This window comes from Ailuropoda melanoleuca, chromosome 16, assembly GCF_002007445.2.
Source record: "Ailuropoda melanoleuca isolate Jingjing chromosome 16, ASM200744v2, whole genome shotgun sequence".
Classification (NCBI taxonomy): Eukaryota; Metazoa; Chordata; class Mammalia; order Carnivora; family Ursidae; genus Ailuropoda; species Ailuropoda melanoleuca.
Window position 1 is genome coordinate 6,737,572 of NC_048233.1, and position 26,734 is coordinate 6,764,305.

General features: G+C 44.5%; 2 protein-coding genes across 2 annotated transcripts in view; both read right to left on the bottom strand.

Moving 5' to 3' along the window:
• Positions 1-12,882, bottom strand: part of ANO2 (anoctamin 2) — a 347,738-nt gene extending 334,856 nt beyond the window's left edge. The window contains exon 1 of the mRNA XM_034645976.1: positions 12,788-12,882. Within this exon, the coding sequence (XP_034501867.1) occupies positions 12,788-12,809 (22 nt within the window). The 5' untranslated portion in view covers positions 12,810-12,882. The remainder of the gene's footprint in view (positions 1-12,787) is intronic.
• Positions 12,883-16,328: 3,446 nt separating this feature from the next.
• Positions 16,329-26,734, bottom strand: part of VWF (von Willebrand factor) — a 138,439-nt gene continuing 128,033 nt past the window's right edge. Inside the window, exons 44-48 of the mRNA XM_034645977.1 lie at positions 20,289-20,387; positions 19,503-19,631; positions 18,938-18,977; positions 16,876-16,973; positions 16,329-16,657 (exon numbers count right to left, since the gene is read on the bottom strand). Coding sequence (XP_034501868.1) covers positions 16,469-16,657; positions 16,876-16,973; positions 18,938-18,977; positions 19,503-19,631; positions 20,289-20,387 — 555 coding nt within the window. The 3' untranslated portion in view covers positions 16,329-16,468. The remainder of the gene's footprint in view (positions 16,658-16,875; positions 16,974-18,937; positions 18,978-19,502; positions 19,632-20,288; positions 20,388-26,734) is intronic.

A 26,734-nucleotide genomic window follows, 5' to 3' on the forward strand; every position in this document is an offset into this window, starting at 1 on the left:
TCTGAAAAACACTGAGTTCCAAAGGAGAAATCAAATTCAAACTTAGCATCTCAAAGAATTGCTTGGGTTCCAAGCACAAATGAAGTATTTCACATTTAAAACAAGACTCACAATGCCTTCACCTGCTTTCTCTAGCTCACTCTAGTCAGATATCACTTTCATAAAGTAAAGATTTTTTAATATTTTTAAAAGAAGCAACTGAAACTGTTGGCCAACTAACATCATATCAATTCACTATTAATTCATTCCTTCATTCACAGAACTAGAACAAATAATCCTAAAATTTGTATGGAACCATGAAAGACCCCGTATAGCCAAAGCAACCTTGAAAAAGAAAAACAAAACTGGAAGCATCACAATTCCAGATTCCAAGCTGTAGTACAAAGTGATAGTAATTAAAACAATATGGTGCTGGCATAAAAATAGACACATCGATCAATGGAATAGACAGAAAACCCAGAAATGGACCCACAACTATACGGTCAATCAATCTTTGACAAAGGAGGAATGAATATCCAATGGGAAAAAGATAGTCTCTACAACAAATGATGTTGGAGAAACTGGACAGCAACATGCAAAAGAATGAAACTGGATCACTTTATTACACCATACACAAAAACAGACTCAAAGTGGATTAAAGACCTCAATGTGAGACCTGAAACCATAAAAATCCTTCCAGAGAGCACAGTAATCTCTCTGACATAGGCCATAGCAACATTTTTCTAGATACGTCTCCTGAGGCAAGGGAGATAAAAGCAAAAATAAACTATTGGAACTGCATCAAAACAAAAAGTTTCTTCACAGTGAAGGAAATGGTCAACAAAACTAAAACGCAACCTATGGAATGGGAGAAAATATTTATAAATGACATATCTGATAAGGAGTTAGTATCCAAAATATATAAAGAACTGATGCAACTCAATACCTAAAAAATAAATAATCAAATTTAAAAATGGGCAGAAGGTATGAACACACATCTCTGCAAAGACACACAGGTGGCCAACAGACACATGAAAAGATGCTCAACATCACTCATCATCAGGGAAATACAAATCAAAACAACGAGGTTATCACCTCACACCTGTCAGAATGGCTAAAATCAACAACACAAGAAAAAACAAGCGTTGGTGAGGATGAGGAGAAAAAGGAACCCTCTTGCACCGTTGGTGGGAATGCAAATTGAAGGAGCCATTGTGGAAAACAGTATGGAGGTTCCTCAAAAAGTTAAAAACAGGCCGGTAATGGGTACTAAGGAGCGCACGTATTGCATGGAGCACTGGGTGCTATATGCAAACAATGAATCATGGAACACTACATGAAAAACTAAGGATGTACTGTATGGTGGCTAACATAACATAATAAAAATTTTTTTTAAAAAACAGAACTACTGTATGATACAGGAATCACACTACTGGGTATTTACCAAAAAAAAATACCAACACACTAATTCGAAGGAATGTATGCACCCCATATGATCTCAATCATATGTGGAATCTAAAAAAACAGACAAATGAGCAAAGGAAAAACAAAGAGACAAAGAAACAGACTCTTAACTATAGAGAACAAAATTAAAGGTTACCATAGAGGAGGGGCGCCTGTGTGGCACAGCGGCGNTAAAAATTTTTTTTAAAAAACAGAACTACTGTATGATACAGGAATCACACTACTGGGTATTTACCAAAAAAAAATACCAACACACTAATTCGAAGGACTGTATGCACCCCATATGATCTCAATCATATGTGGAATCTAAAAAAACAGACAAATGAGCAAAGGAAAAACAAAGAGACAAAGAAACAGACTCTTAACTATAGAGAACAAAATTAAAGGCTACCATAGAGGAGGGGCGCCTGTGTGGCACAGCGGCGTTCGGCTCAGGGCGTGATCCCGGCGTTATGGGATCGAGCCCCACATCAGGCTCTTCCTCTATGAGCCTGCTTCTTCCTCTCCCACTCCCCCTGCTTGTGTTCCCTCTCCCTGGCTGTCTCTATCTCTGTCGAATAAATAAATAAAATCTTTAAAAAAAAAAAAAAGGTTACCATAGAGGAGGTGGGGGGACAGGGGAAATAGAGGAGTACACTGACCATGATAAAATAAAATAAAATAAAATAAAATAAAATAAAATAAAATAAAATAAAATAAAATAAAATAAAATCATGCTTACAAAGCTTAGCAGAGTAGAAAGATGCTCAATAAATAGCAGTTCTTATCATCAATATCATCACCTCATTTGGAGACTTTGGCATCAGACAAATAAAACAAAATTAAAAAATTCATTCTTTCATTCAAAAACCATTTAATAACTATATACCATTCCCTGTCCTGCCCTGGGTGCTGAAACTTAAAGACCTCAGAGACCTACTTGGAGAGACAAATGTGTGAAAATAAGAAAATAAGTGTGACCATGCCACGCTAAAATTATCATTTTTGATAAACCCCTAAGACAGAGACTACTAGGTGCTTACCAAAAATCCATGTTCTCCTCTTCTTTCTGAACTCCCAGCTAGACCCTATTTCCTAGTCTCCCTCGCAATTAGATGTAGCTACAAGACCGAATTCCAGCCAGAGGAATGTGAACAGAGTGATACGCACTACGTCCAGACCTGGCCCATAGAAACCCTCTGTGAGTGCTCCTCCATGCCCCTCCGTGCTCTTCTCCCCTTTCAGATAACTAGGAGGACAGCCCTCAGGGCCACCTTGGAAGTCAGAATTGAAACTGGCTAAGCCTCCATCATGCTGGGTCCCTGAAAAGCTATATGGATAAGAGCCACCCCAGTAACTTGTTTACCCACTTGGACTATTACTTAAGCAGAAGTAAATTGTTCAGTTTTACTCATTATTTATTTTTTGGTCTATTCATTAGAGCAGCTAGCTGAGTGTTACCCTAACTAATATAGTACCTTTCACTATCAATGCAGATAATAATAAATAACTCTACTCACAAGTACAGTAATTAGCCCACTGAGATACCATCTGAGTCAAATACCCACGCGTCAGAGCCTTGCTCAACAGACCCTTTCCCAAACTTCTCCCAGCCTGACGGATTTAACAGCCCCCTCATAATTTCTGCAAACCACACATCAGGAGAGATACTCAAAGGTAGGGACTGGATATCATCTATGACCTTCACTGCAGTCTGGCACATAATAGGTGCTCAATGAAAGAGTGGATTAAAAAATTGAAATGCCGAAAAGATGAGAAGGATTTTTCCCCTATGCTTTGTGCAAAATAATCTCCCCTGTGCTTTGTGCATAGAATTCTGGAGCTTTGATCATGCTGAGTTCAAGCACTGTTGAGCAATAACAAAGGTGATTTCAAAGAAAAGTTGTAGCCTTGCCTGCAGGCACCCCTATAGTCCGACTCTCCCTTAAGACAAAAATTAAGGCTGGGATCTTAGCTTCTCATTAAAATTAAATAAACACAACAATTTCACTCTTTTCTATATCATGAAGATCACTTTTGAATTAATATTAGAAAGTCCTGTCATTTCTGGTCTTTGCCAATGACCTACATCTGAAACTATTTGTCAACAAAATACTTTTTGGCTGAAAACCTGCTGACGAAAACTTGTTTCCAGTACCGATAAAATCACTGGTACTGGGAAGGACATTCTTCTGTAAATAGCTAGAAAACAGAATAAAATACACAAGCCAAACATTTTCAGGCACTGAACAACCATCAGCATGGAACTGCAATTCCTGAGAACAGAAAGCCTCAAATGTAACCCCATAAAGACACGTTATTGACTGGAGTTCAGGGAGCAGGAATCCAAGTAAAACAAAATCCCACTGAGCTAAGGAGGCAGAGGTCAAGCCTTGGAGCAGCTAAAATGGCTGGAAATTATGGGGCAGAGCAAAAAAGAGGAGGAATTTGTGCAAAGAAAGTTCTCCAGAGAGATGTTTGGGGACCTTCATGAGTCCTTGGCTGAGAGCAAGACTCCATATGCATAAGGGTGAGATGTATGAGGCTGACCAGAGAGAGGCTACCACAACACTGAGATCAGAACGAGATGCTGGAGGTCACACAGTACTGAAAGACATTGATGTTCCATCCCAGCCAGAGCAGTAAGACCTCATTAACATGTCCTAACATTCCAGACATCCAGCTGAGACACAAGACCCCATTTTAGGAGTAAGAACCAGAAGCTAGAAATATGTTTATAGCAGACTATCCGTAAAAACATCTAAGGCCAAGGGGCGCCTGGGTGGCACAGCGGTTAAGCGTCTGCCTTCAGCTCAGGGCGTGATCCTGGCGTTCCGGGATCGAGCCCCACATCAGGCTCCTCCGCTGTGAGCCTGCTTCTTCCTCTCCCACTCCCCCTGCTTCTGTTCCCTCTCTCGCTGGCTGTCTCTCTGTCTGTCGAATAAATAAAATCTTTAAAAAAAAAAAAAAAAACAAAAAAAACATCTAAGGCCAAGCCCTGAACAGATCAATAGGGGAGACAGATAACAGGTTGAGCCTTACCAAGTTAGAGAATCATGGGAAAAAACTTGCATTTTCCAAAAATATACCTTAATGAAGCAGAAAATCGAACCCAAATATTAAGCTCTAAGGGATCAGCCAGTAATTGAACTGCATGCTAGAAACCTTTTTTTAAAAATAATTTTAACTCTCCTGAGAGAAAGATAATGCATCATGCACAATGTCCATTTTACCATCCAAACTTACTAGACATGCAAGAAACAGGCATAAGTAACCCAGGAAAGACTCAAAGCAAGCAGTAAAAATTCATCTCAGCCCTCTGGCCTTTTTCACTAGGCCCAGAGGGACCTGGGGCCAATTAGCTCTATCCCCAACCTCATGAAAGATTCACACCTGCGTTGTCAAGGCTGCTGGGCCAGCCTTGGTCATATACACAGACATAGCGTGTGCTGGATCTGACCCTGTCAAGGAGACTGGTGTTTGTTCTCATTACTCCTTCCTAGTTGTGCTGTTTATGCTTCTAAAATAAACAGGACTTGATCACCAAAAACACACACCTGATCTCAAGACAGCCCAAATGTTGGGTTTAACAAAGAAAAGACTTTAAACCAGCAAACATAAATATCTTCTAATAAATGAAGATAAGTATGATCTTAATAAGTGGAAGGTATGCAAACTGTGAAAGTGCAAAGAACTAGAAAATACAAACAAAAATCAATGTAATTGGTTTCACAATCCCTGACTTCAAAACTTACTACAAGCACAGCAGTTAGGCAAGAACAAGAAATAAAGACAGCCAAATTGGAAAGGAAGAAGTAAAACTGGCACTATTTTCAGATGATATAATATTATATAGAGAAAGCCCTGAAGACTATTAAAAAACTGTTAGAACTAATAAACTCAGTAAAGTTACAGGATACAAAATCAAATACAAAAAAAAAAAAAAAAAAAAACCTTACTCCAGAGTTAGTGTGGTATAGGCGTAAGGATAGAAAAATTGATCAGTCATTAGAATTGGGATTCCAGAAATAAAACCTTGAATTTCAACAAAAGAACTAAGAAGTGGGGAAAGAAGTGGGGAAATCATACTGAGACAACTGGATAGCCACACACAAAAGAAGGAAGTTGGACCCTTTCCTCACACCATACATAAAAATTCACATTTTCAAAAATGGATCACAGACCTAAATGCAATAGGTAAAACTGTAAAACATGTGGAAGGGAACACAGGAGTAAATCCTTATTACCTTAGGTTAAGCAATGGTTTCTTAGCTATTATACCAAAAAGTACAAGCAATCAAAGAAAAATAGACAAACTAAATTTCACCAAAATTAAAAATGTTTCAAAAGACACCATTAATGGGGAGCCTGGGTGGCTCAGTCAGTTGAGCATCCAACTCTTGATTTCGGCTCAGGTCATGATCCCACAGTCGTGAGATCAAGCCCTGTGTTGGGCTGCATGCAGACTCTGCTTGAGATTCTCACTCTCCCTCTCCCTCTGCCCCTCCCCCTGCTCATGCTCCCTCTATAAATAAATACATGCATACATAAAAAAATTTTTTTTAAAAAGGACACCATTAAAAAAGTGAATATACAACCTACAGAATGGAAAGAAATATTTCTAAGTTACATATCAGAATAGGGACTTGTATCCAAATATATAAAGAACTTTAAAACTCAACAAAAAAACAAACAGCCTAATTTGAAAATGAGCAAAGGATATGAATAGACATTTCTCCAAAGAAGATAGGCAAGAAATATTCAATAGCACATGAAAATATATTCAACATCATTAGTCATTAAGGAAATGCAAATCAAAACTACAATGACATACCACTTTACACCACTGGGATGGCTACGATTTTTTTAAAAAAAGACAAATGATAACAAGTGTTGGTGAGGATGTAGAGAAATTAGAACCCTCAGACATTGCTGGTGGGAATGTAAAATAATAGCCTAGCAAGTCCTGAAATGTTAAACATAGAGATTCCATATGACCCAGCCATTCTGTTCTAGGTATTTACCCAAGAGAAATAAAAACATATGCACACACAAAAACTTGTATGTGAAATTCATGGCAGCATTATTCATATTAACCAGAAAGTGGAAATCCAGATGTCCATCAAATGATAAATAAACAAGTGTGGTGTATCCACAGAAGGGAATATTATTCAGCTATAAAAAGAACTAAGCTACCGATACATGTCACAATACAGCCAAACACTGAAAACATGCTCAGTGAAAGAGCACAGGCACAAAACACTATATACTGTATGATCCCACTTATATAAAATGTCCAGAATAGGCAAATCCAAGGAGACAGAGAGTATATCAGTGGTTGCCAGGAGTTTGAGGGAGGGAGGAAAGGTGAATGGCTGTCAATGAGTACGAGATTTCTTTTTAGGATGACAAAAATGTTCTAAAATTTGGGAACAGTGAAAGATGCACAACTCTATGAATAAAAACGACTGAATTGTACATTTTTAAAGGGTGGATTTTATGGTATGTGATTGTATCTCAATAAAACTGGCATTTTAAAAAAATGGAATTCCTGGAAGTGAAAAGTACAATATGAAAAAGAAAAACTTCATCAGATGAGCTTGACAGCAAAGTGGAGAAAGCAGAGAAAAGATCAGTGAAGTTAGAAGTGGATCGATAGAAATGATCTGATCTAGAGAACAGAAGACTAAAGACTGAAAAAAATTTAACACAGACTCAGGAACTGGTAGAACCGCATGGTCTAACGTACATGTTAGAAAAAGAAGAGAATGAAAATCGGGCAGAAAAACAATTGAAGAAAGAGTGAGTGAAATTTTCCCAAAAGTTGATAAAAATACAATAATATCCACATTCAAGAAGGTCAACAAACTCAAGGAAGAAAAATACAAAGAAAATCACCCCTGGGCACATCATAGTCTGACTGCTGAACACCAAAAATAAAAATAAAATATTGATATTGAGAGCTACCAGGTTAGGAAGGTATTACACATGAGTAAAATAAAAATCTGGATTAAGGCTTACTTGTCATCAAAACCATGGAGACCAACAGAACACCTGGAGTCCCAAAAGGAAAAACTTGTCTGATGCAAGTATTCTTCCAAAAGAAGATGAAATAGACAGTTTTCCATAAAAACACAGGCTGAGAGGGGCGCCTGGGTGGCTCAGTCAGTTAAGCGTCCAGCTCTTGGTTTCAGCCCAGGTCATTATCTCAGGGTCCTGAGATCAAGCCCTGTATCAGGCTCTGTGCTTGAGATTCTCTCTCTCTCTCTCTCTCTCTCTCTCTCTCTCTTTGCCCCTCCCCCTCCTCTTTCCCTCAAATAAATAAATAAAACCTTTAAAAAAAATACAAGCTGAGAGAATTTGTCGCCAGCAGAACTGCACTTTGACACCTGCTAAAGGAGATTCTTCAGGCTGAAGGAAAATGGTACCAGGTGGAACCTGGGGAGATGTTCCTGAGGAGGGGTCTTGTGTCCCCCTCCTACGGAAGAGAGGAGAAAGAGGCTGGCAGCCTCTGGTCTAAATGGATGATGAACCGTGGAGCTTTTTATATGCTATAAGCCACTACTTTTCAAATTAGAGGTTCAACCCAATGGCTGGTGATCTACAGGTTTGCAAACAGCATTTTTAAAAACATAACAGGGTAGAACAGCCCGGGAAAGAAGAGAATACAAACACCCCTTTAAAAAAAATCAGAAACAATAAATGCTCACGTGATGAATAATACTCTTTCCAGAAATCTATTAATGAAACTACAGCTCATTATGTTGGGCAACGTCTTATATAAATAGCACAAATATCACTGTGACATTCTTCTTAAAGTTTAATGTTGGTGAACTAGAACTAGCCTCCTTCTATTAGACAGTGAAACCCATGTAACTTGCTGTCTGTTTTCTGACCTGCCTGTCAGGAAGTTCACAGATAAATTTTTGTTCAACTGCAGTATCTATTCTTAGTCTAGGTTTTGTGATATAATACTGTGCTCCCAATCCTTCATTATTTGGCATTTGTTCATTTAAATGTCATTATATCTGGGGCTTCCTCTTTTGTAAACTGTTTGAAGATTAATAAATAATACGTAGAAACAGTTATTTGATACAGGCAAAAATAAAAACAGATTAAGAAGGGATTTGGGTTAAGAATAATTACCAAAATCGTTAAAAACAGGGAACTTTTACTTTATTTTATTTATTTGTATTTAAACATTTTTCACAATGGAAATATATTATTGCTTTTTCTAAGCTATTTTTAATTAGCTAATGATGTATATTATCAGGCCTCAAGGACTGCTAAAAGGTGTGGATTATCCTTATGTCCATGAACAACTCAGAAGATACAAGGTATTAAAAAAGAAACAAGCTCAAAATGGAGTCATTTGCAAGGTGCAAGTACACGCACGCACGTGAGCCCACAGGCACACGCATGCACACACATACCCAGCAAATCAACAGTTTCAACCTATCCCAGGAATGTGACCTTTTATCCTGGGTATGTGACCTTTGAAAGGCTTGTCTGAAATTTCCCCATCGAAACTGGTGAGGTAATAAACCACATAACAAAAACACTATCATTCCCTTTCCCCAAAAAAGATTATTTCCAGGCCTGAAGCAATCCTTTTTCTTTTGCTAATAACTTCTTGTCCCACCCTTCTTCCTACAAAAACCCTCCATTTTGAAGGACTCCTCAGAGCTCCCCTCTACTTGCTTGGATGCGATGTTGCCCGATCCATGTATCACTTAATAAAACCAATTTGACCTTCAATTTTATTTTTTAACAAAGGGTAGTATGCCCTCTACTTGTGTTTGCTCAACAGAGGGAGGAAGTGTGAGAATTGCAATCCTTCAGTAGTTTCAGGGCAGGCTAACCTAGATGGAGAGTTGTCAGCCAGACAGACTTAAAAGTTACTTCCTTGAAGTTTCTGGAGGAAAAGCAGGGTTGTCAGTAGGAGTCCAAGAAAGACGTTTAGTACATCTTGAAATAACTACAGTGTGGTTGGGCTAATGTCATTGGTGTGGTCTGAACAAGTCAGAGTTTGACCCCACCTCCTCCTTCCCATGACGAACAACTGTGGATAAGGCTGCTAAAGTGTTAAGATCATCTTAGGGCACCAAGAGTCTAGAATGTAAGGTCTTGACAGGCAGGGGCTATGCCCTATTGATCTTTGTAACTCCAACACTAAGCACAGTATTTGGCACACAGTCCAGCTCATAGGTGTCCTCTGAGCCGATCTGAGCTGCACTTACAGGGGCATAATACAGTGAGCCAGATTTCCTAGAGCGCATCAGGACACTAAGCATGGCTGCCTCCCCTCGCGGTCACTAGGTCAGTTTCCCATGCCTCTGTAAACCCTAAATGTGGAACTCCGGTAATCCGTGCTGGTTAAGCCATGTCCCCAACGTAGATCACAGTGGCACATTTCCTTCCAAATCTGGTGATGACAACCAGCCTTCTGGGGCTTGGTCCCACTAGATAAATGAACCATGATGATTCCAGACTGGAAATACAGTTGACTCGGAACAACACAGGGTTAGGGGTGCCAATCCCCTCGTGCAGTTAAAAATCTGTAATGTGTAACTTTTTTTTTTTTTAGGATTTTATTTATTTATTTGACAGAGACAGCCAGCAAGAGAGGGAACACAAGCAGGGGGAGTGGGAGAGGAAGAAGCAGGCTCCTGGCAAAGAAGCCTGATGTGGGGCTCGATCCCATAACGCCGGGATCATGCCCTGAGCCGAAGGCAGACGCTTAACAACTGCGCCACCAAGGCGCCCCAGTAATGTGTAACTTTTGACTCCCCCAAAACTTAACTGCTAATAGCCTACTGTTCACTGGAAGCCTTCCCAGTAACATAGACAGGCAATTAACACAAGCTTTGTATAAGATTTATATACTGTTTTCTTAGAACAAACCTAGAGAAAAGAAAATGTTAAGAAAATCATAAGGAGGGGCGCCTGGGTGGCACGGCGGTTGAGCGTCTGCCTTCGGCTCAGGGCATGATCCCGGCGTTATGGGATCGAGTCCCACATCAGGTTCCTCTGCTGTGAGCCTGCTTCTTCCTCTCCCACTCCCCCTGCTTGTGTTCCCTCTCTCGCCGGCTGTCTCTATCTCTGTCGAATAAATAAATAAAATCTTTAAAAAAAAAAAAATCATAAGGAGAACATAGATACTTCCGATACTGTACTGCAAAAAAATTCTGCATATTAGTGAACGCACACAGTTCAAAGCCATGTTGTTCAAGGGTCAACTCTAGTGTATAAGAACAGCCCTGCCTGGACTGTGACCACCGCATTTCCCTAACATCCTTGTAAAATCAATATCTCCCTTAAGGCCCCAGTTCCCCCACATTTCCCACCCCTACTTGCTGGTACCGACACCTCCTTCTAATGACTTCTTATGAACAGGGAAAAGCCACAAGGTGTGCTGCTGGGGAAAACAAGTTTGAATTCCAACTTTGTCCTTCTGTGATGATTCAGTGGTTAGCACAATATAACTGGCATATTTCTGAACCTCTGAACATCAGGCTCCTCTTCAATGAAATGGACTGAACACTAACGACAAAGCTGTTGTGAGGCAAAGCACCTAGCACGGTGTCTGGATATAGTAGATGCTTGGTGAATATTCGTGTACCTTTCCTCTGAACGCCAAGAACAGATGACCCGAGCTACAAGACTGTGTGAGCGGGCTCACTCTTGCCGCTCTCCCTCCTCATCTCTCTGCTCCAGGCACTTGGCTTCCCCACTATTTTTTGGACAGCTCAAGCACACGCCTGCCGCAGGGTCTTTCACCTATATTTGCCTTTGCGAGATCATTCTCCAGACATCTGCAAGGCTTATTCTTTCATTTAGCACAATCTCTGTTCAAATTCATCTCCACAGAGAGGCCTTGCCTAACCACCTGATCGCAAATAGTCTATTTTACAACTAGATGCAAGATCCTTATGTCTAGTCGTCAAATATCTATTCTCCATGTGTTCTAAGAACGCCACACATAGGGTGGGGCAAGTTTCTCTCAACCAGCAGAAAGGGTTCACAGATGGGTGGATTTCCAGGAAATCAGGTCCTCATTTCATTAAATCAAAGACAAGCTTCACTTTAGGCCCTATGCCTTGTGTCCTCAAGCCTTGCCCTACCACGGACGATGGCAGAGAAGGTACACATAGTAACCAGACCAGAACTTGAGGCTGGTGTTTGGGACCCACCCTTCTCCCCTCACACATCCGCTTCGCTGGGCCAGCAAAGTGGCCCAGGTTCCCACATACAGGCAACTCATAGAGCATTACAGGTTGCTGGAAAGGACCACCCTATTAGGTCTTTGCCTCCCGAAATGACAGGTGTGTGGCAAGACACAGTGAGAGGAGCAAATGTCTGTGAGGGTGACAGACAGCTATATGGGCCAGGGCTCTGAGGTCAGGTCCCGAGAACAAACTGCAGGCAAGTGGAGGAACCCAGAGTACCACAGTCCTCAAGGAGAGCCCCTACTTTCTCTAAGATCTCCCTCCACCTGCCGCTTGCCTTTGGGCTTAGATCCAACCTCGCTCAATGGGGCCTTCTGTCCTGGACCAGGGTCCACATGGTTCCTGAAGGTATCTCCAGGACTATGACTTCCGGTTCTTTGGTTCACTGTTCATGCCAATGGAGTGGGCACCTCCCAGCCTCAGGCCTCACTCGAGAACCACCAGAAGAAAGACTCTCAACATAATCCCTTTCTGGGCAAGGTCAACCCTGCCCAAGTGCGTTGTCTGCTCAGTATAACTTGAGAGATGCGGCAGAATAATGTCCTCCTCCCAGAAGTCCACCTCCACTTGCTTTTCCTCTAAGAAAAGGGGCGCCTACATTTCCCTGCACCCTGAGGTGTAAAAGCCCCTCTTGAAAGCAGGTTTGGGTTAGGGTGGGAAGAGACTTCCTGAAATCCTGAGGACACGCCAGGGAGGCCAAAGTCAAAGTCGCTGGGGATGAATCCGAACCTCTGTCCTCAGCAGACTGCCTGTGAATTAAACTCCAGTTGCTTGCTTGCCCCAGATAAGCTAAACTAAACCACGACTAGTAATGAGTTGAGGACAAAACGCAGGGGTAAGAATGGCTAATGAATCACCAAAAAGCCGCTGCACCAATCCTCCGTCTCCTGCCCTACCTTCTCTCTCCTGGATAATAATAAGAATAATAAGTGCGTGGGAAATTGCTCAGGCGTCCCTCAGCTCCCCTACCCCGGCGCAGAAGGGACTAGTGCCCCGCACCTCCCTCTCCAGGTTCACGTGGGGTCAGCTGTCCCAAAGGCGAGGAGTTAGGATGCCAGCTCCGTCACTCGCAGCCCCTCTCCCTCCTACAACTGGCCGGACGCCCAGGACCAGAGTCCCGGGCAGGGGAGACTCACCGCGCAGCCCGGGGGCGGCCATGGTGCGGGCACACAGGACACGAAACCCGGACTGGCCCGCGGCTGCGCGGGCGTCTGCACGGGCTTATTCCGCCGCGGGGCTAATTCCATGGCGCTCAGCGGCGCCCGGACGTGCCCGCCCCCCGCCCGCCGCCCGCTCCTCCCCCTNGTTCGAGCGGGGGCTCCCTGCTGCGCCCCGGGCGCACCGGCGCGGCCAGCCGCACGTGGGGAAGGAGCGCGCCCGCTGTCTGCTCGAGTCCAGGCCGCGCTGGGGTTAGCGAGGCTGAGGGGCGGGCCGGGCAGAGCTGCCTGCTCTGCTCCACGCGGGGAGGTGCCTCCTCACCTGGGTCGGGTGTGAACGTTCAGCCGGATTATCCCGGGCACCGTCCGGCTGATTAGTTTCCAGTCCAGCCCCGCCGCCCTGTCCGTCCCGGGCACTGCCGGGTAGGGGTGGGAGGCTCCCTCGCCCAGCTGTCCCCACCTCTCCCGAGAGTCCAAGGGGCGGGAACGGGGTGGGGGGGGGCGGGATAGGGCGCAAGAGATAGGAGGACGGGATGCGGGGCTGCAAGAGGCAGAACGCGGGCTGGGTGGGTCTCCCTGGGACCGTCCCTCTGAGACGCTTGGGAATGGGTCGAGGAGGGAGCCTGGATGCTCCATCTCTCCCGCCTAGTTCAGGTGCCCCGTGATGAGCGGAAAAATGGAAGACCCTCTGAAGGGCCATTCTGGGTGATGGAATTACAACTCCAAGATGCCCTAAAGCTCCACAAGTTCAAGAATGCCAGGGACCCAAAACGCGAAAGGGCGTTACGTTAAGGTCGAGTATGCTATTTATTCTTCGGTGTGAAGAATGGTATCTCCTACACTGATAAGGAAGGCTGGTGGTGATTGCTCCCCACTTGCTAGAGGACAAAGGGGAGTAGACTGCACAGAATGAGTCAGGGGCGGCACAAAAGGAAAATCAAAAGTATTGTGTCCCAATCCAGAGCTTTATTCCAGCCACGAGGAGTGATCAGGGCTAGTGTATCCAGGACTTCACTTCCTTAGGTACCCGAGGTGACTCTTTGGCTGCGACACAACCCTATGAGGCAGTTGCTGCTAGGGTGCCTATCTGACAGATGGGACTGCCCTGCTGTGTAAAAAGAGGTCGGGCAGCTGGCCTCTAAGAGCTATGCTAGGGTCCCCAGCAGCCAGCCTGCTCAGAGGCCATGCCCCACCACTCTGCTCTCCTGCTTCTTTCTCTCCCAGACAATGCCCTTCTCCGCATTCACTCCCAGCGATCCTTCTCCATGTCTTTTCAAGGCCTTTTTCTACCACTACCACGGTTCCTTTATTCATCCCCTTTCTTTCCTCCCTCCTGCACTTTTTCATCCCTTAGCCCCTGTATACTCTGTCCTCGATACTCCCCCTAAAACTCTCACCTTGGGGGACTCTGTCTCACCTGGCCGGAGGGCCAGCAGGAAGAGTCCCCTTCCAGCTTTTCCTGCTGGCCCTACGGCCAGGTGAGACAGAGTCCCCAAGACCAGAGGCAGGCCCTGCCCTGTTACACCCACAGAGGAAGGGAAAGTGGCAGAGACACACCCCTACTGCCGCTTTCTCTGCTTGTAGCCTCCTTTCCCTGCTCCCTGCCATTAAAAAAAAAAAAAATGGAAACATAGTTTTCCTGATTTGGCTTTTTTCTTGACAGTGAATTGTCCTATCAGCAAATCTGAGGGGAAATTCAGGCTGCGGAAGCACAGGGGGTTGGAAAATTGATACCTGCTGCTGGAGAGGTAGCCTCCCTGCTGAGTTTCTCTGTGGCCCATGCCTCCAGTAACACCTCATTCCCAGGTAGAGTGTTAGGCGATCAGTAAGAAGAGAGATAGGTAATTCCCTGCCCCTGGATCTGGTTTCCTACAGAGACCTGGGAGGCTACTCAAAGTTGGAGGCTGGGTGATGGATGGACAGATGACAACCTGCGAATTATTGAGCAGTTATATAAAACTTCTATCCATTCTTCCTCTCCTCTGCCGACTAAACTCCCCACCAGAAGTGCTCAACACAATCCATGCCATTTGCCTGAAATGTATCTCCCCTCTGGGTGATTCCCACAGTATCGGAAGTGGGTGAACCCTAGAAATGCAGTAGTCACTGGTTTCCCTGCCAGCAGGGACCGAATCTGTAAGCAACAGGGATGGCGTGGCTCTGGTGGAGTGGCCTGGGAGTTCTTGCCTAGGTGTCAGGGCACCTGGGTTCTGCCACCCAGCACCTGTGTGACCTTTGGCAAGTCACTCAAGTACTCTGAGCTGCTTTTATTCCCTGTAAAGGGGCGTGGTGGGGGTGGGGGGCCGGGCAGTGGATTGGATGATGTCTAAATCCTTTCCCGCTCCACCATCAGCACTTATTGAGTAGAGTCTCTCCTGTGTTAAAAGGATCTGGAATGAAAATCAATTCTCCACCAAATTCCTGTCATAAACCCAGGGCATTCCCTTTATTCTCATGGGTATTCTCTCCGCAGCTAGAGTCTTCACCGTCTTGCCAGCATATACATGTAAACTCTTCACATAAATTTTAAGGAACGACAATCTCTTCTTGAGAGTGACATTACTGGTTAGTGATTTGGGGACTGGGTGAAGTTTGGTGTTGTTATCTCTACCCTTCCACTAAAAGATGTCTGGAGCAGGTAGGGCCTGGCCATCCGGCATACAGCCCAAAAGAAACTCAGCTCTTTCACCCCCTCAGGATAAAGTCAATCCCTAATGTTCTGCCACAGACAAGAGACACTTATTCCCCCACCTTGAGCCTTGATTTCCCTCATTTTTATTCTTGTCACTTCTTATGTTATTAAAGAGCAATTTACAGTTACCCCCAGACTTTCAGCTGTATTTTACCCTCTCAACCCCATGAGTGAGACTAACATTCCTATTCTCCAGATGAGGAAACTAAATCTGAGAACCACTAATGGTCTTCTTTGGGGCCACACAGTAGAACAAGGGCCACGTGTAGAACTCAGGCCTGTCCGCAAGTCTGGGGTTCATCCCCCAGGGCCGAGCCTCTGCTGGATGCGCCCCTGTTCCTGCACCTGCCAGCACCCCATTTCCAGTCCCCTCAGTCCTCAGCACCTCTCCCTCCTACAGGGGCCACCGAGGATACACGGGAACTTAGGGAGCCCAGGGCTCAGAAAAACCCTTGCACATCTGCTCAAGCTCCTTCATCCCAAGGTCAGCCACACTGGCAATAACCATGTCTGTCTTGGCAGAAGCCTGGCTCCAGGGCCCACCCCTCTGCTCTGTTCAGAAGCCCTTGGATCCATAGCTTGGAGGACCCAGTGTTCCTGAGCAAATCCCTTTGGGGATTTGGGCTGGATTCTGAGAAACCCTGTCCCCAATAATCCTCTCCCCACCATCCTCTCCCCACCCCATGGAGGCAGACACCACTTTTCCCAAGAGGTTGGCCATGCGTGGGGCCGGATGGAGCCTGTGCTTTCTCCCCCAGAACCAGGTTCGGAACTCGGGCCCAGCCTACCCCTGTCATCTCAGCCTAGAAGACACAGTGAACCATCAGCCTTCTGTAAGGTGAGAGATTGGCCTTTATTGTGGGCTCAGGAGGGCACAAGATCGGAGCACAAGGAGGACCGAGCAGCAGCACTCTGGCTGGTCCCATTGTCGGTGAGGCAGGCGACAGCAGGTGCCCAGGGCAGCGGCCTCACTTGCTGCACTTCCTGGGGGAGCACCTGCACTGCATGGCGTTGAGGATCTCGTGGTAGACAAGGGAGCCGTTGGTGCAGCGCAGGGGCACCTGCATGGGCTCCGTCCGAGTGGGCGAGCAACAGGAACACTGGTCTGGCACATCCTCCGTGTCGATGGAGTACAAGGCTTTGCTGACACATTTACCCTGTGACAGAACAGAGGCGGGGGGGGGGCGGTTTGCAACGCTGCAGGATCCTGCTGGGCAATTTGCAAGGGTAGATCTCAGGAAAGTCTGACGTGCCCACCATCTTTATGGTCCTATTACACCCAAATCCAGCTCCTGCAATTTCTATGCATGCTTGATCAGGAACCATAATTCCACCCTTCCCCACCCAGGCCTCACTGAAGCCAGGGCCCCCTTACCTCACAGTAATGAATGTTCACTTCCTCTTCAGACTTACAGTCTCCCACCTTGATATACCGCAGCCTGGCAGTGATATCCTTGCATTCCAGCTCCTCACCTACAGGACGGGTGAGTGATGGCACCTGGGGCCTGGATGAGATTCTATAGAATGCTCTCTGGCCCATTTCCCTCACTTCACTGGGAAAGGTCAGTTTCACAGTAACCACAACACCAAAGCTAGCTGCAAGGAGGGAAGTTAAGTTCTCCTGGTTCACCTCAGAGTCTCCTGGCCCTCCAATCCAGAGATAGAGTTATGGCTGGGTTTAACTCACTTAATGGTACAATTTTAATGGCAGGAGGAGCCTAGATCCACTGTGCATTGGTGATGTAGATGGATGAGACTTGCTTTTATGTAATTGTAGACTCTAAAAACCATAATGACTGGAGCAATCTTCTTATGCTTATGACTATATCCGGAAGCTAATGGGCAATGAAGTAGCCAATAACCATAACTAATATCTATCAATCTTCGCCTTTGGAAAAAAAGAAAGGCAAATGTTATGACCACACAAGGGGCTAAGAGGATCCCTAGGACCCCTTATGGAGTCCTCCCTTTGGGAATACCTATCTCTGGTCTCTGGCATGGTGAGGACTAGTGGCATTCAGATCTGAACCTCTACTCGGCCCACCGATAATTCTAAGATTTAATGCCAGCTCGCCATTCCCCATCTGAACACTGGGACTCTTCCATTCTTGAATGGCTCCCAAACTAAGTCAACCCTAACTACACATTAGCCTGCCTCTCAACTTCCAAATAACTTCATTTTACAGTGAAAGCCTGCCAACCACATTAAAATAATGAATAAGGAAAACATATGTAGGCCAACATGCTATATTCTTTTGCTGTAGCTTTAAATCCCTGAGTCTGGCTTCCTCTCCTTATGAAGGGTCTCCACCTCCTGAAAGTACTGACCAACACAGGCCCCTTGCTGCCCCCCTGCCTAGTTTTGAAGACAACAGCATCTTGACCAAATTCCATGTGCAAAGTGTGCCCAGAGAGAATTCATTCTCCCTGATGGTTTCCAGACTTCAACATTCTGAAATGTATGCAGACAGGAATCACAGAAAGAGTAGCTTTTGGAGCATGTTTCCTCGATCTGCAACCTGCTTACAGCAACTGCAGGGACTGCCAGAGTGAGCCATCAGGAGGAGAACGAATGATGGAACACTGAAGGTATTCATGCTTTCACTCTTCCTTTCTTTACCCAATACCGAACATGGGCCCATGAAGCCCAAATAAAACAAAAAGCACAAAGCACTAAACCAAAAACAAAAAATGATTAGCCCAGGCAAGTGCGTCTGTACTCAGAGACTACAGCACTAACATCAAGATTCGGAAAGTTACTGGTGAACACAGGAATGTGTGGTGAGATTGCTGTCTGATGGGAAGCCTTGTAGACTCTGGCCCCACAGCTGCTGCTGTTAGCTACAAGGACCCACTGGCAGAACAAAACTGCAAGGCCATGAGGGGCTGAGAGTGAAGAAGGGGAGGTTAATCAATGCAGACCAGTCTTATGAGCCCTTGAGAAGACTGTGGTCTCTGCATCTGCAGCCCTCACATCCCACCGTGGCGGGGGGTGGGGGGAGCTGACTGGCTTCTCTCTCTCTGGGAGATGGCTCTCTAACCCTCAAAGAATACACGTGTCATGAGTGTCTGCTCTGTCAAGATTATGGGTCAAGGATGCCTTTCTTCAAGGAGCTCTGATTGGAAAAAGAAAACACTGTCTCAGGAGGGGACTATGAGCCTCCCTGCCTCTAGGAGGGGAAAGGCAGGTAGGAGGATAGAAATAGTTAGGAGTTTGGGGAAAAGGAAAGAGACTGCTTCACAGGGATTTGAGTGGCGATTTGAGGAGGGGGGAGTCTAAGAACGTTGAGGGAGGGTGGCAGTTCCCTGCAGAACTGAGCCTAGTGACTGGCCAATGGTTAAGAACTATCTATCCAGAACAAGCTCCCTCCAAAGAAAACAGTCCCTGGACGTGGTCTGGCAGATTTCAAGGGACAAGCTATTGGTGATATACTTACATGTGTCACAGCAGGTGCCTGGAATTTTCATGACTCTCCCCTAAGAAAACAGCAAAGTCCCAGATTAGGCACAACTAGGACATAGCGGACAGCTTCCAGGTCACTCCAGGCCAATTCCTGGCTCTGGACTCACAGTCCCAAGCTTCAGTCCCCAGACATAAACTGTGCATTGCCATCACAACTGAGAGCAGGCTGACCACCCTACCTGGCCAGGCTGGAACAATTCTGATTATTCTGGATTGTCCCCCAGTTGCGTCACCAGGACCATCATTCTCAGGAAAGACTAGAAATCATTTGATCTCTCACCCTCCCATTCAAGGATCACAGATTCAGTCTCCCCCCAAGGGAAAGGTATCTATTGAAAGCACCATATAGTGCAGAGAGCTTTGTCTCTCCAACAGGCTTTGATTTTGAAACCTCATAGGTTTTAAACTAGGTCAGGGGTCTCCCTTGGACACTGGCACATCATGTCAGAGAAGACTGCATGCCATTCAGAGGACTCTGTTCTTAGAGTCAAAGATGGAGCGATCAAGAGCAAAGTAGGGACTGAGCTCCAACTACTCACTCCCTCGGCCAGACACTTGTGTTCATCGAAGGGCGGACAGCCCGTGACCCTCTTCTCCCAGATGTACTCTCCTCTCTCATTGACCTTGCAGAAGTGACTATCACAGCCATCCTGCAGCATCTCATCACGCTGAAAACAAAGAGGGCAAATGGGTAGAGCAAATCTGAAGACAGTGGGTTGCAAAGATACTTCAAACCATGACCTTGACTCCTTGAAGTTGTTGAAACAATTTGGAGGACTACAGAACAAGACTGAGACAGTATCTACCGTCTCCACACCCAGAACACACAATAGAAGTGGAGTCCCAGCTTATTTACTGTGAATAGGGCTGCATAAATGCAGAGAATCCCCCAAACCCTTTTTACCACCTAGAAGCTTAAAAAATTAAGACGTAGTGAGGGTAAACCAGTAAATCAATAACTGAACCAGAGTTGAACCAGGGAGACGCCACCCAGCCCTAACAACTAATTTTCACTCTCATAGATCAGACTTAGTGTCACCCTGATTGCCTGTTCAGGCTTATAGACAATTGAGGCTGGAAGAAATCTTAAAGATCAACCAACTCCCAATCATGGGCCTTACACCAACTATGCTCTGGTCAAGAAGAGTAAAAAAATTAGTAAATCAAAGAGAAAATTCTGTACCTTCTATAGGCCATCCATCTTTTCTCTATAAAATCAGAAATAGGTGGAAAGCTAATATTGACCCAAACGTAGTCCCTCTTTCATGAAGAAGAGATGCCAAAATAGGAAACCAAATGGCGACATGAGTTTAACTTGCTCCCACCTTCAGTGTCATGATCTGTCCTCCTCTTAGCTGAATGGTGCAAGCTGTAGGCAGACATTTCCCACAGCATTCACCTTGGTTCTTCTCTTCCTTGTAACCCTGTATCCAGGGGAAAAATCAGCCTTGGTTAACCCCCCAGAACACCCCCATCATAGGTAAGCTTACTTTTCTAGCCTCTGATCTCTCCCATCCAGCACTTGCACCCAGAGTTCAGAAAGTTAACATTCAACTCTTGGCTAACCTTTGTCAGTTCTCAGTCCCCTAGATGGCATTCCTTGCCACCACATACATACATCTTGCTCATGTTCTAGCAGCCAGACCTATTAATTAGACCTCTCCCTTGAGCTCCAGACTTACAAATTCAATTGTTTGCCTGACAACTGTTTATCTTCTTATCTTCTCAAGACTTATATACAAAATGTAACTTGATTTTTGTCCCAAATTTCATCCTTCTCCCATCCTACCTTACCTTGGTAAATGGCTTCATTAGCCAGTTGTTCAAAACCAGAAATCTGGGAGTCATCCTTGACTTCTTTCTTTTTCTCATTTTCCCACCCCCATCACCAAATCTTGCCAAAAATGCCTCTGTAATTCATCCTCTGTTTGTCATGACCAATGTCCTCTGACATCACCTGGTCCAACCAATCATCAGATACCACTAGACTCTGGTAATAGTCTTAATTTGTCTTTCTACCTCCATTCTTGCCCCTGTACTGTAGGTCTCCACACATCTGCTAGAATGACTTTCTTATAAGTCTAGTCATGCCACTCGCCTGCTTAAAAACCATCCATGGAGTTCTTGTTCTAGTAATGCAGAGTAGCTTATATTGGACTGACCCCCTATAGACAATGATTATAAATTCTTGACAAAATATTTTAAACAATTGTTGAAAGGTACTGGATGGCAAAAATAACATCTTGTGGATTTGCTTCTCATGTATAACTAAGCTATGTGACAACAATAACACAAAGTATGGGGGGAAAATACATCATACATGAAGTCTATATTATCAAACCAAGGTAGACTACGATAAGTCAAGGATGCATATTGTAATCTCTGGAGTAACTGCTATTATCTCTGGTAAAATATTTTTTTTTAATATTTTATTTATTTATTCGACAGAGATAGAGACAGCCAGCGAGAGAGGGAACACAAGCAGGGGAGTGGGAGAGGAAGAAGCAGGCTCATAGCAGAGGAGCCTGATGTGGGGCTCGATCCCATAACGCCGGGATCACGCCCTGAGCCGAAGGCAGACGCTTAACTGCTGTGCCACCCAGGCGCCCCTGGTAAAATATTTTCTATCTTCACTTGTGGTTTCTTCTTTGATTCATGGATTATTTTAATGCATTTTATTTAATTTCCAAATGGTGGGGCGTGTTTCTAAATACCTTCGTCTTACTAATTTCAAACTAACTGTGGTCAGAGAATGTACTCTAAAGGATTTCAAAATTTTGACATATATTAACCTTTTAATGGCCCAGAATTGGGTCCAGATAGGTGAAAAATTCATGTGCATTTGAGAAGAATGTGTGCTCTGCATTTTGGGAGTATAGTAGTCTATTATTTTCAATTAGGTCAAGTTGGTAGATACAGTTTTCCAAATCTACATCTTTACTGTTTTTTTTTCCTACTTGTTCTGTCAATTACTGAGAAAAAAAACATTAGAATTATGAAATAAGGTTGTGAATAAGCCTATTTCTAATTCTGTTGATTTGTGCTTCATATATCAGAAATTCTGCCACCAGATGCATACACATTTAAGGATTCTTGTGTCTTTATGATGAATCTACTCTTTTATAATTATGAAATAACTTTATTTTTGGTAACATTCTTCATCTTACGGTCTATTTTGTTTGGTATTAATACAGCCATCTCAGCTTTCTTATTCTTAGCATTGACTGGTGTATCTTTTTTCATTCTTTTATTTTCAATCTCTCCATCTCTTTAAATTGAAAACAAATCCTGAGGCACCTGGCTGGCACAGTTGATGGAGTGTGAAACTCCTGATCTAGGAGTCATGAGTTCAAGCCACATGTTAGGCGTCGTGCTTACTTAAAAAATAAAATTGAGATCATATCTCTTGTAAACAGCATACTAATTGGGTCTTGTTTTTTTTTTTTTATCCAAGCCTGACAATCTCCATTTTTTACTGGGATTTTGTTTTGCCCATTTACATTTAATATAATTATTGATATGGTTGGGTTTAAATCTCCCATTTTGCTATTCATTTTATTTGTTGTCTTCTCTGTTATCTGTTCTATTATAAATGCTTTTCTATATTCTTTTGGTTTAATCAAGTTGTTTGTTTAGAATTTTATTTTCTCTTCCCTATTGGCCTTTTAGCTGCATTTCTTCATGTTACTATTTTAGTGGTTACACAGACCTGTGTGTTTATCAAATCTCATTAAACTATATACTTAATATCTGTGCGTTTTATTATAGGTAAACTATCCTGATTTTAAAAAATAATTTTACAAAAATTTTAAAAATTAGATTTCTATGGCTTCCCATTGCATTCAGAATAAAATAATAATATCCAATCTTCTTAGCATGTTCTACAAGGCCCTGTATGGTTCCTTCCTAATTTTCTGACTTTATCTTCTTACTATCCCCTTGCTTTTGATGATCTACCCCTTTGCATCTTCTAGGACCATGAACATACCAACTTCCTCACCTGAGAATCTTTGTGTATGTTATCCCTCTACCTGGAATGCCCCTCCCCATGCTTTGTATAACCAGCTCTTTCTCATCTTTCAGTAATCTTTCAAATATCATTACTCAGAGATGTCTTGCAAGATACAACACACACACACATACACACACACACACACTCTTCATAACACTTAACACAATCTGAAATTTTCATTTGTTCTCCCGAAGAGGCATGTAAATTCCAAACTAAGTCTATGGTTTGTCATTGTATCCCAGCACCTGGCTCTAAGTAGGCCTCCTACACTCACTGAGATGAGCTGAGCTTGGAACTCCTTGACAGTGGCTGTAAGTGACAGTCCTTCATTTATATCTGAGCTGGAAAAAGCAGTAGCTTCCAGACAATAGGATTTCACTGTCTTGCAAAAATGCCCCCAAATTTGGGAGACAACATAGGGCAACCAACTCTTTATCTTCAAAGTAAGAGTACTTTCAACAATGTTAATAAAAAACAAAAAGCTACCACTAGCTGCTTCATCACTGCATCAAAATTAAAGCTCTTTTAATGCTACCCAACACTCCAAAAAAAGTGGGGGGGACATAATCTCACAACATTTTTAAGGAATAAATTGAATTACATGAGAAGCCAACTGTAATGTCATTCTTTCCCTCGTTTTGCCACATTTAGTAATAGCCACTTAGAGATTCATTCATTCAGGTCCTGAGGTTTTCCTAGCATGAAGCTCTAGCCAGTCAGTTTGGAGTCCTCAAACAGAAAATGTAGGCCTCTCTGCATTGCTCCCTTGTTCATTGCACAGGGGCTAAATGCTTCTAATCAGCAGGCAAGGTTAGGAGTCCGTAAGCTAGCACAGAATGAATTTAAACAATTTGCTACTCATAAACCAAGCTTCTGAACTCAGTGTGCCATCAGAGAGTAGGCTGTGCAGAAAGCCAGTGAGTACAGAGTCAGCACAGAATCAGGACTCCTCAGTGCAGGCCACATGCTCCATACTGGGAAAGACACCGCTGGAATTCGAGGCATCAGGTTGTCTTTCACTGGTGAGCTTTAAACTGTGTTTTCAAAAATGTACAATTCCTGGAAGTTGTAGGACTGAGGTAAAGGGGACAGGAAGAAAGGGATGGAATAAAGAGTATGAGTGAGTGTGGGTGGTTACAGTCAGAAGGAGGATATTAAACAGCATTTAAATTAGGCAGGATTTTGTGGGAGTGTGGATTTGGGTGTTTTTCTTTTCAGGGTGTGTTAGGAGAAGAGATGCAAACAGCTTCCGCTCAGCAGGCCCAAGGAGAGGAAAATGGACAAAATCTTTACAGGAAAAGTGAGTAGGCAGGGGACAAAGGGAGGAGGGGGCCGCTAAGTGAAGGGACAGGGCGGTGGAAACAAACCCGCACACCAGAGAGGCAGAGGGCACAATTAAGCCAAGAATAGGGAAAGGCAGAGGGTATTATGGAAGGAGAAAGAGCAGGCAGAAAAGGATGAGAGGGTGGAAGGTAATAGGAGAGAGGCAATGATTTTGGAGTTGGGAACAAGGGAGGAAGGAGGAGGAGCATGCCAGGACCCACTTACAGGAGTAAACAAAGAGAACATTCCCTCTGCTGGTCCCCTGCCCTAGAAGGCCAGAATGCAGCTGCACCAAGCAACAGGGCTTGCGTGAGCCCTGCGGGGCTTCCCTGACACTCCTGGCCGCTCTATGCGCTCCGTAGGCCAACATATGCATGCGCACACGCACATACGCGCACACAGAGGGCGACGCTGCTGAATGGGCTTCCCCCCGAACATCCAGTCAGGAGCAGCCACTTCCTCTGCCGGCGTCCAAGTTCCCAGGAGCCAGAGCTCACTTGTGTAGGTCTGAGCAGCCAGTCAGTCCTGCCCCTGTCCAGTCAACACTGCCCTGCCTGTGTCGCATAGCCCTTTCCGTAAATTGCATTGGCGGCTCAAAGCCTTCCAGTCTTGCCTCCCACTGCTGTCCTCCTTTAACTCTTACTTCTGACAGTCTGGTCCCCATTCCCCTTCCTGGAAGGTCCCCTGTATTCAATGCCCTGCTCAAAGTCAGTTCATGGTCACGTTCCACCAGGTGTCTTCTCGACGTTCCATGTCAGGGGACCTCTCTTCCTCATGCTTTACTTGAGAGTTCACCGGTCAAGCTTCATGTCTACCACCCACCATCACAAACCACCTTCTACAGGTCTCCTTTTAGATATAAGCACGGTCTCCCTCGGAGGAAATGAAAGACTCAACGTGGTGACGCTAACACTTTGGTCTGATGTAGGCGGTTCGAACCTAAACTTAATTCACCACAGCTCCTCATTTGCAGGAGACCTCTCTGACCTTCACAGCAGAGGAGCGTGGCAAGACCAGTTAAGGACGGGGAGCTAGAATGGGGACAACCGAGTCAGTTTTCAGCAAAAGTAGAGAGATACGTAGGAGGAGGATGAACGCAGCAGTTCTCAAGAGGGAGGAAGCAAGCGGGGACAGTACTATGGGGGATGTCAGAATTTTGGAGGAAAGGAGGAAGAGAGAAAGGAAAGAAAGAAAGAAAGGAAGGAAGGAAGGAAGGAAGGAAGGAAGAAAGAAAGAAAGAAAGAAAGAAAGAAAGAAAGAAAGAAAGAAAGAAAGAAAGAAAGAAAAGAAAAGAAAGAAGAAAAGGCCATGGATTTAAAAATACTGAAACCTATGTCTAGACTGGATTGATTCCGAAGCTGGATTTCTATGGATGCGGAGGAGCTTGTTGTGCCACCTTCTGGCCACTAGAGGGCGCTGTTAGAGAGTTAGCAGCTTGCCCTCTAGAAAGCGCTCGCTGGAGAGGCTGTTGGGCGGGGGGCGGGGGGGGGATTTCTTGCTGCACTGATTGCATTTCAGTGGACATCCAAGGAGGAAGAGATGCCACAAACTCCACACAGCATTGCCTCATTCCCTATTCAAGCCGATATGTATTCTAGGGGAGCTGTTACATGCACATACACCACCCAAAACCCTAGAGCAGCAACTGGGATTCAAAAAAAAAATTTTTTTAAAGGCATGTACTTAGTTGGCTTCATTCTAATTGAGGCAGGAATGTTCTCTTTGAATCATTCTGTCAGAAATAGCTGTGTCTCCTACAGATCCATTTACTCCGCAGATATTTTATTAAGCCCCTACTTTGAGCATGACTCCGTGCCAAGTGCCGAGAATACAGATGTGGAATGCTCCATATAAAGGACCTGCTCAAGTGTTCCTCATCCCTGTGCTCCCGAAGCCCCCTCGCGCTCTGGCTGGCTCTGCTCCTACTCATGTGAAGGACTCCTCCCAGGCGCCGCCCCACAGCCTGCCTGCTCCCTGGCCAGTCAAGGAAGAAAGCCCTCCACTTGCACCGTCTGAAAGAGCCATTGCTCTATTCTGTGCCTCTGGCTCACAAGAAGCTCATCTGTCCAACTGTGTCTTTGGAAAAGCAGGAGCCCCCAACACAGACGGCACTTTGAGGAAGAAGCGCTAGTCCAGCTCTGTGAGGTGGGACTGAGTCATAATTGAAACAGTGAAATGCCGGTCTTTATCTACCCAACTAGAAATGATGGTTCCACTTCCCAGAATCCACCCTCAGAGCAAACATAGTCATTGTGACCCGGCAGAAACAGGGTGCAAGATTTTAAACCACCTCAGCGCCCAATAATGAAAGTATAGGTTGAGGTATAGCCGTTCCAAGGAATATTGTATAGAATTTTACACATAATAAGTGCCTGATAAATATTTGCTAACTAATTAATTTTTAATGTTTTCAAAGAAGGGTAGTGATGCTTCTTC